At 36.4% G+C, this 16140-nt stretch overlaps 2 protein-coding genes across 4 annotated transcripts; one reads left to right on the forward strand and one right to left on the reverse strand.

The window, feature by feature from the left end:
• Nucleotides 1-649: 649 nt before the first annotated feature.
• Nucleotides 650-6053, reverse strand: LOC113283215 (110 kDa U5 small nuclear ribonucleoprotein component CLO). The gene is made up of 10 exons (XM_026532399.1): nucleotides 5210-6053; nucleotides 4272-4340; nucleotides 2986-4179; nucleotides 2773-2871; nucleotides 2512-2673; nucleotides 2231-2316; nucleotides 1952-2150; nucleotides 1667-1777; nucleotides 1310-1516; nucleotides 650-988 (listed from the first exon to the last, which is right to left on the reverse strand). Exons 1-10 carry the CDS (start codon nucleotides 5957-5959, stop codon nucleotides 890-892), a joined length of 2976 nt encoding a protein of 991 aa, XP_026388184.1. The 5' UTR covers nucleotides 5960-6053; the 3' UTR covers nucleotides 650-889.
• A 150-nt stretch (nucleotides 6054-6203) lies between these two features.
• On the forward strand, nucleotides 6204-12629 carry LOC113283216 (DNA repair protein XRCC2 homolog). 3 transcript variants are annotated; one of them, XM_026532402.1, is made up of 10 exons: nucleotides 6204-6438; nucleotides 6573-6720; nucleotides 7318-7481; nucleotides 8085-8155; nucleotides 9696-9758; nucleotides 10544-10669; nucleotides 11510-11606; nucleotides 11911-11947; nucleotides 12068-12168; nucleotides 12267-12629. In XM_026532402.1, exons 1-10 carry the CDS (start codon nucleotides 6259-6261, stop codon nucleotides 12288-12290), a joined length of 1011 nt encoding a protein of 336 aa, XP_026388187.1. In that variant the 5' UTR covers nucleotides 6204-6258; the 3' UTR covers nucleotides 12291-12629. The 3 variants fall into 3 exon arrangements, with proteins under 3 accessions (XP_026388187.1, XP_026388185.1, XP_026388186.1); XM_026532400.1 differs by having other exon boundaries at nucleotides 11852-11947; nucleotides 12267-12518; XM_026532401.1 differs by having other exon boundaries at nucleotides 12068-12403.
• The last annotated feature ends 3511 nt before the right edge of the window (nucleotides 12630-16140 follow it).

Consider the following 16140-nt stretch of genomic DNA (forward strand, 5'->3'; position numbering starts at 1 on the left):
CCCTAAGTTTCCCCCCAAAACTCAACTTCTTCTTCTCCACAACACAAAAACACAATTTTTCTTTTATCAAATTTTTATCCCTAAATCTGATTTTAATCTACCCAACTTAATTAACAACTAATCAACACTCAATTAACACTAATAATCCAGGGGTAATTTAGCCATTTCTAAAAAAATGGGATAAGGGATAACTCCCAATTACTATTGCATGACCTTTTTTGTCCTGTAGCTAGGGGTCCTAATTACTATTTCAGGGCCCCCAATTCATCCCCGCTGTTAAAGTCACGTCTTGAATTTTTTGTTAGAAAAACCGAAACGAACACCAAATTTCCACTCAATGGATCCCTGCAATCCTATTATTGGAATCATATTACCTTTTAATCTGATTATTTCTCTTCCTATTCTCCCAAACCAACACGCTGCCTAGTATCCTTGAACTCAACAAATCCTAAAGGAAAAGAAATAAAACAAGCGAACACTCTTCAAAAATCCGCATTTTCATCCGACGTCTCAATTTCGGTAAGGTTACCAAAGAAAGATACCATAAAAGAAAGTTGTGCAAGAAAATCATCATTAGTCCCACTGGTTAGAGAAATACTTACTAACTAAACTATCATCACCATAATCCAATTATAGTACAAATGATAAATGTGGTCCAACAATTCATCAAAATGTAATAGTAACCTTTAAGCCAATATGATCTGTTCAGTTTTACAAGACAATTCACGAGGATAAGGTGCACAAAACACAGTTATTACAAAACTAACAGCTACAAGGCTTGATCAAAGTTCTCCTTCTCATTCTTTCCTCTGAAATCTGCTAAAACAATTTCCACAAGCCAAGGAAAAAAACAACTAGGCGTCCTCTAAAATGTACGTTGAGTACAACCTCACAACATTTGCAGATGAAGATCAGCTGCCTGCTGAGCGAGCTCCACCACCATGGCTTCGTCAAAGAACTTGTTGATGCTGACATCCTCGCTCATTCCCTGCCAAAAGAAAGAAATGAAATTCCCAATTAAGTGCTATCCTGCGAAGAGGACACCCTAACCTAATAGGTTTCTTGATAATGTTAATGATGGTTATTCCAGTGAGAGGGCACAAATACTAAATGTTCAGTTAATAATTTCAATGAAAAACTAAATGCTGTTTTTAAAACAATTTATTATCAATCTACAATTACAGACATAATTATTTCAGCCAACGATGAACACTGACATGAAAATGATAAATTCAGTTTCATGGTTCAAATCAAGACCTTTATAGACAATGCAACGAAATACTCTCAGATAGAATAGAAGATAGCATACCTTCCGACGCCTTGTCTTCACCATGAACTCCCGAGCAAGGTGCTGAATGGGTGCCGGCTCAAGAGGTCTAAGCACAATACTTTTGTCAAGGGGATCACCAGGTACTATAGCCCAGTGATCGAAGACAGAGAGACAGAAAGCCTGACCTTGAGTGTGGTACCTCAAGTCAGTCTCGAATCCGAAGGACTCAATTACTGGCAGAAATGCCTAGAAAATATAAAGAGAGATGGATCAAAATACGGACACTTGTGAAACAACTTTAATGGATGCATTTATATGAGAAGAAAAGAAAACGGATAACCCAAGATAGAAAGAACGGTTTACAAGCAAACAAAACAGTAGAGTTTTATAACCGACCTTTACAATATAAGCTGGCGTACCAGGCTGAGGAACATCAGCCGTAACATGACCACGTCGACGAGACAACACTGTGTAGATGGCAGATACACAATCTATTGGGGTTTGTATCTGAAACAGTACAACAAGTTCGTGCAGAAATGGTTAAGAAAAGGATTTTATAAAGAAACGGTTCAAAATGATTGATAGGATTTCACCAATTATTTTATTTTTCTGATCGGCCCAATTATTTATATTCTTATTTTTATTTTTCTTTGGAAAGTTCCCAAAATAACCAATCGTTACCTCAACATAGTATACAGGTTCCATAAGACGTGGGGTTGCCATGAGGAAAGCTGAATATGCAACCCGTCGAGCTGTTGGAATAATCTGACCAGTGCCTCGATGTAAGGGTTCAGGAGCAATCTTAGCATCAACAATCTTGAACTTCACATTTCTGATAGGTTCGTCACAGAGAGGTCCCTCACGTGCTCCCCATTGGAACCTGTAGATAAAAACATGTAGACATTATTAATAATGACAAAAAGGTTCATCCTGAAGGAAACTTGGTGCAAAGTATTTTACCCTTGAACAATGGAATCTTTGACAGCATTCAACAAGTTCTTATCAACTTCACTGGGAAGGCAATCATCTAAGAGGATGTTGGGTCCCTACAGAAATAATGTCAATCACAGAACATATAAACAAAGGTCAGAATATCAGCACAAATTTGGATGTAGTTGGTAAACCAGACTAAATCCTCCAAAATTGGTGCAAGTGCACACAGTACATTATAAATAACTAGAATTACAGGTTGAAATTAGCTGTGTTCTATGACAAAATAGAGACTATAACATCCACATTACCTGCTTATCTGGCCCAAAAGCCCAAACACCTCTTGCTGCAAGAATATCCCAGCTATAATTATTTGACATGAAGAAATTGGTAAGTCTCTTCCGAGGCCAATCAATGCTTACAACACCATTTTCAATATCCTCTGCCAATCCTTTCTCTAGTGGCTCAGCAATCTAAGAACAAAATAGGCAAATGTTACACAGCTGTAGAGTATATATGTCGATCTGAATCATGATAAGTGTACCAAGAGGGGGGGTGGAGAGAGTGGCTACCATGGTTATCTTGTTCTTTTTGTTGGGTGTTTCAGCGAAACATTTCATCGAAGAGGACTCCACCACTGTCTCGCAGAATGAAACGACAGGATCTGCTACCTGCACACCACCAATTAGATGTGAAACCACAAGAAGTAATTCCTAAAAGTAGAATGAACGCAACATTTCTTTCATAAACAACAAGGAAATGTATAGGAAGTTGAGCAAGCATACCTTGACTTCCACTTCAGAATAGAGCTCCCTAAGGTCCTTCATAATGCAATCCAAATATAACTCCCCAGTACCTAATATAGTATGCTCACCGGACTCTTCAACTTTAGTGATGGCGAGAGGATAGCTTTTGCTGATCTTTCTAAGACCTTCCACCATTTTGGGCAACTCACTAGGGTTCAGAGGCTCCGTGGCTGTCTTAACCACAGGAAGGGTATTGAATCTGAGAGGCCTAAATATATATATATCTTCATCATAATCCGCATGGCAAAGGGTTGCAGTCTTCATAATCGAAGCATCAACACCTTCAATGAGTACCCACGAACCAGCAGGAGCTTTGCTTACAGGTATCCGATAACGAGCTTGATAAACCCACAACTTCGTTATTTCTTTTACAGTCATATCCTCTTCATCATCTGGAGAATAACCTTCTCCCAGTACACGCACAGTCTGTCCAGTCTGAATTTCACCACTGTAAACTCTACCGAGAACATCAAAGACACTGCAATCTGATTTAGGGTAAAGTTTGGTCACATTAACCATTAGAGGTCCAGATGGATCACAACTCTCCATTGAGTCAAAAACCGATGAATCCCGAGGCCCACTATATATATGCTCTACTTTCCTCGCTGCAGCTTCCTTAGCAGAAGGGATGTGTTGAACTAGCATATCAGTAAAACCTGTGGCAGATCCAAAAACTGAGCTACAAGCCAGTCTCAGCAAAGGCCTAACATTCAACCTGTATGCAGCATTTGGAAGCTTAACACCCAGTTCCTCAAGAGTTGCCTCCACACTCTTCTTGTGCTCTCCAATTACTTGGCTATATATTTTGTAAAGAGGTTCAAGGATGAACTGCACAAATGACCTATCTCCCCCTTTAGCAGGAGGTTTCCGCTCGAAAACCCTTGTATCAGGATGATAATACCTATCTCCCCAGAGTCGTGATGCAAATTTTGAAGCATCAAATGGAATCCCATGTAGCTTAACATACAACTTGGCAAACGATTGCAGAGTGAAGGACCAACCAGCGCTTCCACTTGCAAAACAAACATTACCAGCTGACGGATCAAGGGTCTGCACACCTCCAGCAGTTGACGAGACCGTAGTGATGTGGTTATTGACCACTTCTAATATATTTTTCAATTTGTGGTAAGCATCATTTGGGGGCAGTTTAAGTTCAGTTATAAGCCTATCAACCTTGCAAAGGGGTTAAGATGACTCAAGATCAGTAAAAATTACAATTCAACAAAATATTAGGCATTTTAATACATAAAAACCAAAATATGTACCTTATTGATAACGAGAACAATAGGAAGCCTATCTTGGATTGCATGACGTATAGCCCTCTCTGTGTTTGCCTACATACGAAAATAAAGCAGAGAAATTACATTCAGGAAACTAAACAAAATCGCATGCCCACTATGATCAACTAATATTTAACCTACTAACCGTTCGCAATATAGACAGACCACATAAATGATACCCGCCAACATGGCTATCATGTGACTGCCTACTTGGCCAACAAAACATGCATCCCATACATTTTGACAAAGTAAGTACCTTACTACTATGTCCATGTGGAGCGAAAAAGGCCACACGGATTGATGTTTAAAAAAGAGTGTGCAGATCCTACCTCATTATATAAAGGATCAAAAGAGTGATTTCTGCCAAAGACAGAAATGATACGAAAGAAAGTACAATAAACAAATCGTCTGCTCTTTCTAAAAAACATAAACAACGGTTATAACAACTTCAAAATTTGGAAGTACATTCAATAGTCTTCCCTATAAGAATCATAATCGCCTCAACAAGTGACATTTCACCTAGTGCTCACTACATTAGACCTATATGATTAGCCTTGTGATGATGCATGTAATAAAGTGTTGTTTCTTTCCGTGTTTTAGTGCAACAATTATGTATAAAGTAACTCTTTATTAAGCTTACTTATGGCTTCACTAAGGAATATGATGATTAAGTTTTTCTGCGTACTTTCTGTTTTGGAAATACCAATGGTTCCATATCTAAGTTCGCTAATTCAAATGCTCGGATACTAGCACTGGTGCATAATCTCTATTTAGTAAATCAATGAGGAACTGTTCTGCTTGATTCAGTCACAAATAAGAGAATAAACACACCATAATTCAAGAAAGCAATAAAATCTTGAAACCTCCCCAAAAGCATTGAAGCAAAGTATCAAAAAAAACAAAAATCAAGACAAACCACTTACCATAACTCCTTCAGCAGCATCAACAATTAAGACAGCTCCATCAGCAAGTCTAAGAGCAGCAGTCATTTCATCAGAGAAATTAACATGACCAGGAGTATCCATAATATTACACAAGTAAGACTTGGCTTTACTATCCTCAAGAACAAGTGACATAGGTACAGCTTTAATCGAAATCCTTCTCTCTTGTTCATCAATCCTAGTATCAGTATACCTCATATGTTTCTCACTATTAGAATCAAAAGTCGAAATATGATGTGTTTGTTCCACCAACATATCCATAAAAACAGTTTTACCATGTTGAATATGACCAACAAGAGCAACATTCCTAACTAATGACGGATTAGACGTTAAACCTAATAGAAATTGAGTCGAAACATAAGTAGAAGAATCTTTAACACCAACTTCAAACTTAATATTCCTAACTGGTTTAACAATTGGCATTTCAAGTGGTTGTTCATCTTCATCCATAACTAGGGTTTCAACATCTTCACCATAAACTTCTTCCGCAGTCGGATAATACTTTTTATCTTCAGCGAGTACAATCTGGTTTTCCATATCAACATCATTAGAAGCTGTAATCCAACCATTAGAAGCATCTCTATTGTCTTCATCATCAGAATCAGCTTGTTCTACTTCCGAGGGTTTATCAGTAAGATCTTCATCATCTTCTCCTTCTCCATCTGATTCTCTATCAGATTCGATTTCTGGTCCAATGTAGTTCCCGAACTCATCATACAAACTATCATCCATCGCTACTTCAAACCCTAGAAATTTAGGTCACACTTGCGAAAGAGATCTTAAACGAAGAAGAAGAGGGGTTTTAGTAGAGAGTAGAGACAGAATTTGAAACCCCTGGTAGTCAAGTCGGTGAGACCCAGTCTCTCTATTTTTATCCCCGTCAAAAAAGTGAAGGGTATATTGGTAAAATAAGTCTTCTTTTTCCGAACCCTTAAAAACAGGCAGGGTAGATTGGTCCAATTGGTATTCCCAAAATTCTCCGGGAAGGCAGAACAAGGAGGGAGAACACTGAGAAGAGTAAATTCTCCGGGATGGCGACACCGGCAGAGTGGATTAATGGCGATGAGAGTGCCAAAGAAATGTTATATAGGGTTTTAACAGAACGTCCATTCTTACTAATTCCTCCTATACATCGTGTTCCGCTGCGAGTTGGTAATGTGGTTGAGATTGTTGGTCCGTCTCCTTCTGCCAAAACCCAAATCTTAATGCAGGTTCTTATTTTTTTCAACTTTAATGGAGCTCAAAATTAGTATGGTAGAATCTTAATTAAGGTTCTTTTGTGTTCAATTTGTTTAGCGTATCGGTTTTTGTTTAATTGGATTGATTTTTTTTTATGGTTTAATAGGCTGCAATTACTTCTATTCTTCCAAAGGAGTGGAAAGGTGTACATTATGGTGGCCTGGAGCGTAAAGTACTGTATTTCGACTTGGATTGTCGGTTTGATGTTGAACGTCTCGCGCAGTTACTAAGGCACCACATTTTGTCAGCTAATAGTAAGTTACAGTACTCCATGTATTGGCATACTTGTTTTTGTTTGTCTTATTTCACTTGTTGAAGCCCCGCCCTGGTTCATGAACTTTTTATTTATGTTAGGTAATGTAATGATTAGGAAACAGCTTTTTCGCCAACCTGTGGGATTGCTGTTATTAAGGACTAGTTTTAATTGAAAATGAAAAGCGTCTAGACAAAGTGTTAGGTTGCTATCACACATCTTTAGTGAGTTCTGGTTATTAGTCGACTACATGGAATTGTTTAGATATACGAGGATGTGTGTGTTACTGCTGAATAGCTCAAGTGTTTGAATAGGCCCATTTTCAATGCTAAAATGACTGCTTCACTCAATGCTGTTGCATTTCAGCAAATGATAGAATTGCACCTCATAAGTGTGAGTTGTGGCTTTCTATGAGTGTGGAAAGTGGAAACTATTTGTTTCAATGAAAAGCAATTGTGTTTCCTTTTCGCAGCAAATATTCTTTTCTTTAGATCTGGTAATTATTTACATATTAGAATAACAGGAGATAGTTGTAAGAAACTAACAATCTTCTTAAGCTTACTAAGTTTAGTATAAATTTCCCGTGCACTATGTTTAGGACCAAGTAACAAAATCAGTACGGAGATGAATGAGAATCCGCAAGAGCATGATGACACGAAGGACCAAACAGCTAATTACGATGAGGAGTTATTTCTAGCTTGCATGAAACGCTTCTTATACGTTCGTTGTTACAATAGTTTTGAGTTTTTGGCTACTCTTAAGGTAAGCATCTGCGTCACATTATTTGTACTTCCCCTTTACTAATTTGAAATGAAATTGTGTGCTGGATCGGAAAGTTTAATTGCTATGTTTAACCTATTGAGGAGTCCGAGTGTAAAATTGATGCGTTATCAAGGGTGCAGGACATTGTGGAAGAATTTTCTCTTGGAATGTCAAAAGACTGATGTAGAAAAGCTAAAAAAAATTCAAACTGAAGCCTAGAATAAAAGTTAGAACAATCTTGAGCTTGTTCACTAGTAACCAAACTTCGTAAACCACCGGAGAAAATCTAGAGGAGATGGCCTGCTGTAGCTTTTTATAAATGTTAGGTGTTTGAAGGAATCTTAACAAAATAGATCAGGATATCTGATTATTCGTACAAACTTATAAGCGAGTGGGTATGGAGGTTTAGTATCACATTCTGTAATCCAGAAAGGTAGTATAGAAGGATAAGTAAGAGTTTCCTCGAAGACATGTTCTTCTGAAATATGCCACGAGCCTTCCATTTGACTGTGGTGTTTTTCACTGATATTATACTATTATGATCCCATTATTAGCAGCATAGATAATATTGATCGTCATGCACTTTTGTTCATTTTATTCTAGACATTGCGCTATCGACTTCAAAAGGAAAGTAAAGGAAAAAGTGTTGCTGCTCATTTTTTAATGATCGACAGGTTTTCCTTCAAATCCTGAAATTCATATCATTTTTAATATTTTATTCATATTGGCTTCTCATTGATGTCTATGTACCGGTGATTATGGTTCTATGTTATTCTTTAGGTTCCAAGTTTTGTTTTGAACTTGGCTCCTATGTCTTGGCATATTTTATTTTTTACAGATGCAAAAGTGACACAAAATTTGAATAGATTTTATCTTCCGGTAGGAAAAAGAACCTAGAACGAAATAGCATGCAACATGAAACTAGAAAAGGAACATATTCATTAGATGTCAAAAGCGCGGATGATTTTGTTTCGGAAAGTTGTTTTCCAGCAAAGTTGCCTTTTTTGTTCGTTGTGAGAGGTGATGCCATGTAAGTTCCTCAACGTGTTGCTAGTTTTTAATTTGCACTGAGAGACTAAATACTCCCCTCATAGTTTAAATACCTTTGACACCTGCCTTTGTTATGCTCATGAGCTGGGTCCAGGCTGAATACAATCCTAGAAAGTAAATAAGGATTAATCTCTAGGGATAAATTCCCCGAACATTTCAAGTGTACTCATGCTTTGTGTAGTGTTTCTCATATCTAAAGGATATTATTCTTTCTTCTATGTCACCAACATTTTCCTAGATCTCAAACTCACACACTAGATATTTTTAAGCCGCATCTAGCTTCCAAGGAGGTCTAAGTGGGAGATATGGAAAATCCGTTTCTCCTCAAATGTGTTATCATCCATCTGGTTGATCGTTGTACCTATGTGAAAATTTGGATCAATTTCAAAGCAGGGGACATCGTTTGGAAAATCGATCAGAGATGTTTCCTTAGAACATTATGTAGCTAGAGGATTATGTCTCGAAATGTTTTCTCCCAGTCTGCTTCTTTCTGTAGGATTAACTATACTGCACATATCACGAATTGCCTTGGGATTATTCTAATTTCAAAGCTATTGACTCAATGTTTTTCTTGTTCTATTCTCTAGGGCTTAACTAGTTAGGATATCATGATCCAGGGAATTGAATGCCATAAAATAGGTCAACATTCTGATACTGATTGTGTTCATCATCTGCCTCAGTATGAGCTGATTTTTTGTTCTGTGACTGAGAGAAATCTTTTCTCTTTCCAGCATTAATGCTTTTTTTTTTGTTCTGAGGCGATGTGTTATCATCCATCTGGTTGATTGTTGTACCTATGTGAAAACTTGTTTCAATTTCGAAGTAGGCGACGTTGTTTGGAAGATTCATCAGAGATTTTTCTTTAGAACATTGTGTAGCTAGAGGATCATGTCTCAAACTGTTTTCTCCTAGTTTGCTTCTTTCTGTAGGATTAACTATACTGCACATATCACGAATTGCCTTGGGATTATTTGAAATTTCAAAGCTATTGACTCAATGTTTTTCTTGTTCTATTCTCTAGGGCTTAACTAGTTAGGATATCATGATCTAGGGAATTGAATGCCACAAAAGAGGTCAACATTCTGATACTGATTGTATTCATCATCTGCCTCAGTATGAGCTGATTTTTTGTTCTGTGACTGAGATAATCTTTTTTCTTTCCAGCATTGGTGCTTTTTATTGGGCAGACCGAGCCTCCACTCCCTTGCCAGTGGGAGGTGATAACAGGTAAAGTAAATATTTTAAGTATTTCTTTACTTTGCTTTACCGAATGCCATTATTGAAGTTACTTCTTCCATATCTCACTGTTAATAGGTCAAAGTTTCTTGCTTACGCAGATAGCTCATAGGCATAGTGTTATAATCAATTCAACTTTCTGTGTCCATCTAAGTGCTCTGCAATTTGCGTTTGATGAGAGGCTTGAGTCTCTTGACTATGCTTTTGCATTTATTACCTAATCTTCAAAGAGTGTTGGTCCATACTGATTTATATATCAAAGGTTTATAGGTTTAGCTAGGTATAATGCCAGACCTAGCAAGTTCTTCACTACATACTTGAACATTTGCCCTCTTGGCAATTCTGGCTCTGATAGATTCTTAACAAGCACTTATTCAAAATCTTTCAATAAATAAAGGTAGATCCTTAATTACTGTAACGACAAAGGTAGCAACAAACACAAGTCTATTGAAGAATCTTTTCACAACCTACGGTAATATATTGAAGGAAATAGGGGGAAATATTAGATGAAATGTGCTTGTCCACACAAAAAAGTGGTCATTGCTCTTGTGTTAGGGACTACTAAGGCAGGTCAGGCAGGGATAATGGTATATGTGATAGGATCAAGATTGGAAAACCCCTACTATTTTAGTTCGCTTTGGAAGGACCAGTGTGTAAGCTAATTTGTCTCTCTTATCTATCTTTGAAATTAAAACTAGTTGCTGGAATCAATTGAATCATTTCATTTGCTAAATTATACTCAAGTTTATCATCTACCTTCTTTTCTTTTTTGACAGAAAAAGCTTGTCTCTTCAAAGTGTGGTAGAAACTGTTGTTAAGGAAATCCAAAAGCTTCTACTGGTGCAACCTATGCTTCTTCTAGCCACCAAAGCAACCATATTAGGGGGTGGTGATTTCAAAAGGTAAGTTACGAAATATTTTAACATCTTATAGTAGCTCTATTGTTAAAATTTAGAGTTTTGGTTCGTTCCTTTACATATTTCACATGATTATGAATCTATGATAGTCTTTAATCTTTTCCATTAAGCTTAACCGGTATACATTAATTTCTTCTTGTAACCCGTGTTATTATAATGATCCTAGAGGCTAGAGCTCTGAATTTTCTTGGCTTTAGAACGATTAGATATACCATATATGCTTCCAAAAAAAAAAAAAAATTAAAATCCACAGATGTTCCTGACTATATGTTCTATTGTAAACGTTAAGTCAAGAAGGGAATAAGATTTTATAATCATATACTTCGGTATATGTGCGTAGTATTAAATTTGAACTGTTTTTCTGAAGAGGAGTTGTAATGTGCCTTTGCATGGTGTGTAGCGAATATGTTTTGATTAGTATAACTGCCCATATTTGTGGTATGCGGATTTGTTTTCTTTTTTCCACATCTTATCCAATCATCCTTGAATCCACCTCGAAGAAGCACAAGCTTTTCATTGTAGTCTGGAATATCCAGAATTTTGCAAGAGCCACTGATGAAATTAATGTTCTTTTCTTGAGTAGATGATCGTTGTTGTATTGGAGCTTACTCTGAAACTAAGTCGTTTTAGTATTAAGACTCTGTTTTTCTCAGTGCAACATTGTGAGATTGTGATTTCCTGAGACACTTATATGTATCTTGAATTGGGTTGTGCACATGCATGGTTTTCACTACAATTTTCAGTTCTTACTTGATCTCAGTAATTTCTCTTGTATAAAAGATTCTGTGAATTGTATATTTAACTGAGCAAGACATTGCCATATAGGTCTTTTGGAAGGGCCCCACAGGATGCCTCTGATTTCAGGACTACAAGAAGTTCACAGAATCATTCTTATCGCGAATACATGCCCTCGGTTTGGCAGGTGATAGCTGCTGAATAATTAATTTGCTCTGCTGTTGTTCTGTACAGATAATTATACATGTTTACACATCGAATCCCTGAATGGTGTCAATTTATCAATTTTATGCTTTGTGTAAAGACCGTCATATTTATAAAATTATAAGATTTTGTTTTGGGAAGTATACAGGCTCATTATGTATTTCCTTCTATAAGATAATTCGATAAAAATGTGAAATACATTTTTCTTTCTTTGCTGCACTGCTGTAGGATAATGGTTTAGGCAATTGTGATCTAAAATCTTTGCTCCTTACATCTGATTCTTGCAGCTGTTTATTACACATAGGATACTCTTACAAGTTTCAGGTTTGAGATTCTTTCTCTGGTGCAGTGTAAATACCGATTGTTGTTATGTTTGTTCATTCTGTACTGAAAGCAATTCATCCTGTGATATGGACTCTCCATGATTTTTTGCTCAATTTGCAGATGATGATCCTGCTGACAGCGGATATCAAGATGCTTCAACATATGCGTGTGAATGGCTGCTTCCGTCACTCGGTTTCTCTGAAAAGTTTTGCGTGACCGATGTAAGAATACGAATTCCAAAAAGCTATTCATTTCTCTGATTTTAATAATGCTTTTCTGTTTCTGATTGGAATTCTTGTTTTCTGGCGTGACCGTTCAGCTCGGTCTTTTCATGGTTACTTAACAGCTCATTTATGACAGCAAAGAATAAGTTTGCCTGCTATTTGCCTAATCTATTCTGTCAATCAAGGTTTTGAGAACTCTTCTCTGATTTTAATGTAATCAAAGAGGCGGAGGCAGAGCCGTCTTATAGACAATGCCAGCTAGGCTGTTGCCTAGGGCTTCATATTGTTAGGGCCCAAAATTTTAATTTTTTTCTCACTGCTTGATTATTTTTTTTAATTATTTTTTTGAAGCATTAGAATACCGTTTGTTTGTATGTAAATACAACTTTCAATTGGGTTAAACGCATAAATACAACTCCCTTTTTGTGTTATTAGAACGCAACCTAATTATTCTTTTACGATTCTTTTTTATACACAACCGAAGATCATGTTGACTATTTCTTTCTTCCTAGTAAATTTCTACTAATCGACCGGTTGAATTGAAATATTTTTAATAGATCTTCCAATATCTTTGATCAGGTTATGGTAGGTAGTCACATTTGCAATATAATCATTTGGTTTTTATGAGTCCATGATGTTACAACCTACCAAACTTGCTGACGAGATGGTACAACCATAGATTCCGTGTATTGCGTCGCTTTACCTTCACCCAAAAGAATCGTTGCCTATACTCTACACTTCATACTCTACACTCGAACCCCTATAGATTTTAATCAAGTTTTCTGGTGCGTTAACTTTGTCCATCAACTTCAGTACCAGAAGATTATAAGTTATCTAAACTTGCCTACACCTTGTGGAATGAGTTTGACCTAGATTTTTGTTTTGATTCATCTTACGGTTTAGCCTCAATCTTCCTGGATCACTCACAAAATAATTATTATGATTAGGGTTTGAATAATAGGTGATTTAGTAAATAAGAAAGAAATCCTAATTAAAATCTTACGGTTACGGTAACCATAGAAAAAATGATTATGGTGGGTTTGGTTGCAGAATTCACAATTCCAAATGAGATTACAAATCTTGGGATTCATGCAGATCCCTCGTGCGTTTGGTAACTCAGTCAAAATACCTAAAATTCATAAAATTTCCGTGTTTTAAATTTGTGCATTGTTTGGCATTGCTCAGAATACTATAATTACATATATATATCTGGAATTTTAGGATTAAAAAAGTGGGTCCATGGATCGCTTGATAAGTTTCCAGCAAATCTTAGGGAGCAGGGATCCGATTCCATATTGAGGATTTGCCGGAGAAATGATTCTCGTAGTTTCCTTAGATACAAAAATTTATTTCTCTGGTAAGAGGTAGACTTGCAATGACATTCACAGTTTGAAGTTGTACATTAATGTTAGCTCAAGTGCATCTCCCCCTTTTTAATAAGCGCAAAGAATCAACAAAATCTCAAAAATTAAGCGACATGAGCCGTTGGATTACATAATTTTAAATCTGAGCCATCAGATATTGGAATACTCTGAAAAAGATTCTTTGTCATGGAAATAAATTCCATGTGACTTTTTTCGTTACTCGGCAAAAATGTCCCTCCATCTTTTAAACATTTACGGAAAAAATCCAGCTCTTTCATATCGTTATTCCGTCTTTAGTTCCACCATCACCACCCAATCGTTACCATCGCCACCAGCGACACCGTCACCTCTGCCACTATCATCACCACCATCAGCTTATGCAGACACATATTTTATTAGTCGTATGCAAGCTTCGTGGTAGCATCAAAAACAACAGCTCCTCCAATAGCATATTTCTGGAAAAACCCTAGAACTCAAATTTGAGCGGATGAAGATGGTGGTTCAGAGATACTCTAACTGATGTAAATTAGTTGGGTTTCCGTCTTCTTCATTACGGTTTCAATTGAGATACTTTGATCTACAGAGAATTGAGTCGAGACCAAACTCAAATCGGTTCACCAAAGTTACTCAGAAATCAAATCAGGGTTTCAATCGAATTACTCAATCCAATCTATATTCAAACAAGTTACTCAATTAACCTTCATTCATTTTGGTTGATCAAGGTATGTGTTAAATTTCCCAATTTCATTCTTTTATAATACTGCAAAACTGGATGTCATATGTATGGTTTTGAATGAGATTGAATATAAATTAAATTTCCCAATTTCAATTTTTTGGTTGATGATTAATAACCATGGTGTCGTGCTTGCACTGATTTGATATTGAATTAAGTCAATTAACAATGTGAAATTGGGTTCTTAATTTTCTTTTTTAGGTTAGTGTGAAACTAATTCCTTTATTGGGCATAACATGTTTAAATCCGCCAAGGCTACAATGTGGTCGGGCCACATCTTACAAGTATGTGGCCCCTCTTCATTTGTTTACACGTAACTGAAAGTTAGTTACTTAGTTTAAACTCAAAAAATTTCTACTTTTTCTCCCTAAAATGAAACTGTTTTTCCTAAAACCTACCCCTCTAAATCTCCCTGAAAATCAGAAAACTAATTAATATCCAATACGTGGCAGAAAATAAGGAAAGGAGCCACATACTTGTACGATGTGGCCGGACCACATCCTAGCTGCTCCAATGCTTTTAATTCAGCTTTTGTTATTTAAAATATTTTTAAATTGAGCAATAACACAGAATGGAAGAAGAAGAAGAATCTTAAGTTATTGATATTGCAAGATTGTACTCAGTCTTAAGACTCTTAGTGGATTCTTTTGAGTGTAAGGTCATTTAAAATATCAGCAGCTTTGATAATAATCTTCCTTTTGTGCCTAGATTCTTTCATGTAGACTATTATGATGTATGTCTTTTTTCTTTCTTTTTGTTTTGTCGAAATAGTGTACTGGAATATGCAATGTTCAACACTTACCATCCATTTTAGTTCAGTTATGTTCAACGTATTTATATTATTCATTTTTTTTAAGAAAGGATTGCAGAGAACAAAGACGGTAACTCTTAAAAAATGGTTCAGCAAACTGGTGTCTCAACCAAGTAGTTTTTTAAGACCACATGTGAAATGTGTGGTAGATGTTAATTAGTTTTATGTGTAGTTCAAAACTTGGTAAGGCTTTCATATGTTTTACACTCCTAATAACATGAAATTAAATATAAGAAGTATAAGTTAAGCTTCAAATTAATCTCCCTTACATCTTAGAAGATATACGATGCTGCCCATGCGAAACAGAAGCTCTGAAACCTCTTCCTGAACTAAGTGATGCACTCTTACAACTAAAGAGACATGGTTTTATGGTTTGTTCCCCACTTGGGTTTTATTTTCATTTTCTTGATCACTATTTATGTATGTCTTCCCTACAAGATAACTGACAACCTATCATCTGGATATGGTTGTTGACTCTGGTCTGTACGGCCCTATAGTCGTCTCTCGTCTATGCCTCTCTTAAACCTGTGTGTCCATTGTTTAATATAATAACAAACTAACAAAAAAAATCTTTGTGTAATAATTTCATGTCAGGTTCATCCATTCTACCAAATTTAAAATGTCAAACTATTGGGGATTCGTGACCTATTAGTTTTTTTCTTGACCTGGAAGTCATGATCTAGAGCTTCCCACAATTCGTATGTTTCAAACGAACGGATTCTAGGATATGTTTGTGTGCTATTCTATACAAGTTCATGATTGTGATTTTAAAATATATCTTGGTGTTTGGTAAATTTATAATTGATGTTTTTACTGCAAGATTGTCAGGGCTTTTGTTAGGACATGGATGATACATGATGTGGCAGATTGGCAGCAACACTCTTAGCCATGAACATGAAAAAACTAGTTTTTGTCGGTATGCAACTCACGTGCACTCCACTTGTTCTATTAATAGAATTACTACCAAAGCTAACTTCAAAGTACCAAGAATATACAATGTGTACAAAGAGGCAGTTGTCTAGAAGAAGATCTAATATCTTGAATCTATAAGAAGATCTAAT

This window comes from Papaver somniferum, chromosome 5, assembly GCF_003573695.1.
Source record: "Papaver somniferum cultivar HN1 chromosome 5, ASM357369v1, whole genome shotgun sequence".
Lineage (NCBI taxonomy): Eukaryota > Viridiplantae > Streptophyta > Magnoliopsida > Ranunculales > Papaveraceae > Papaver > Papaver somniferum.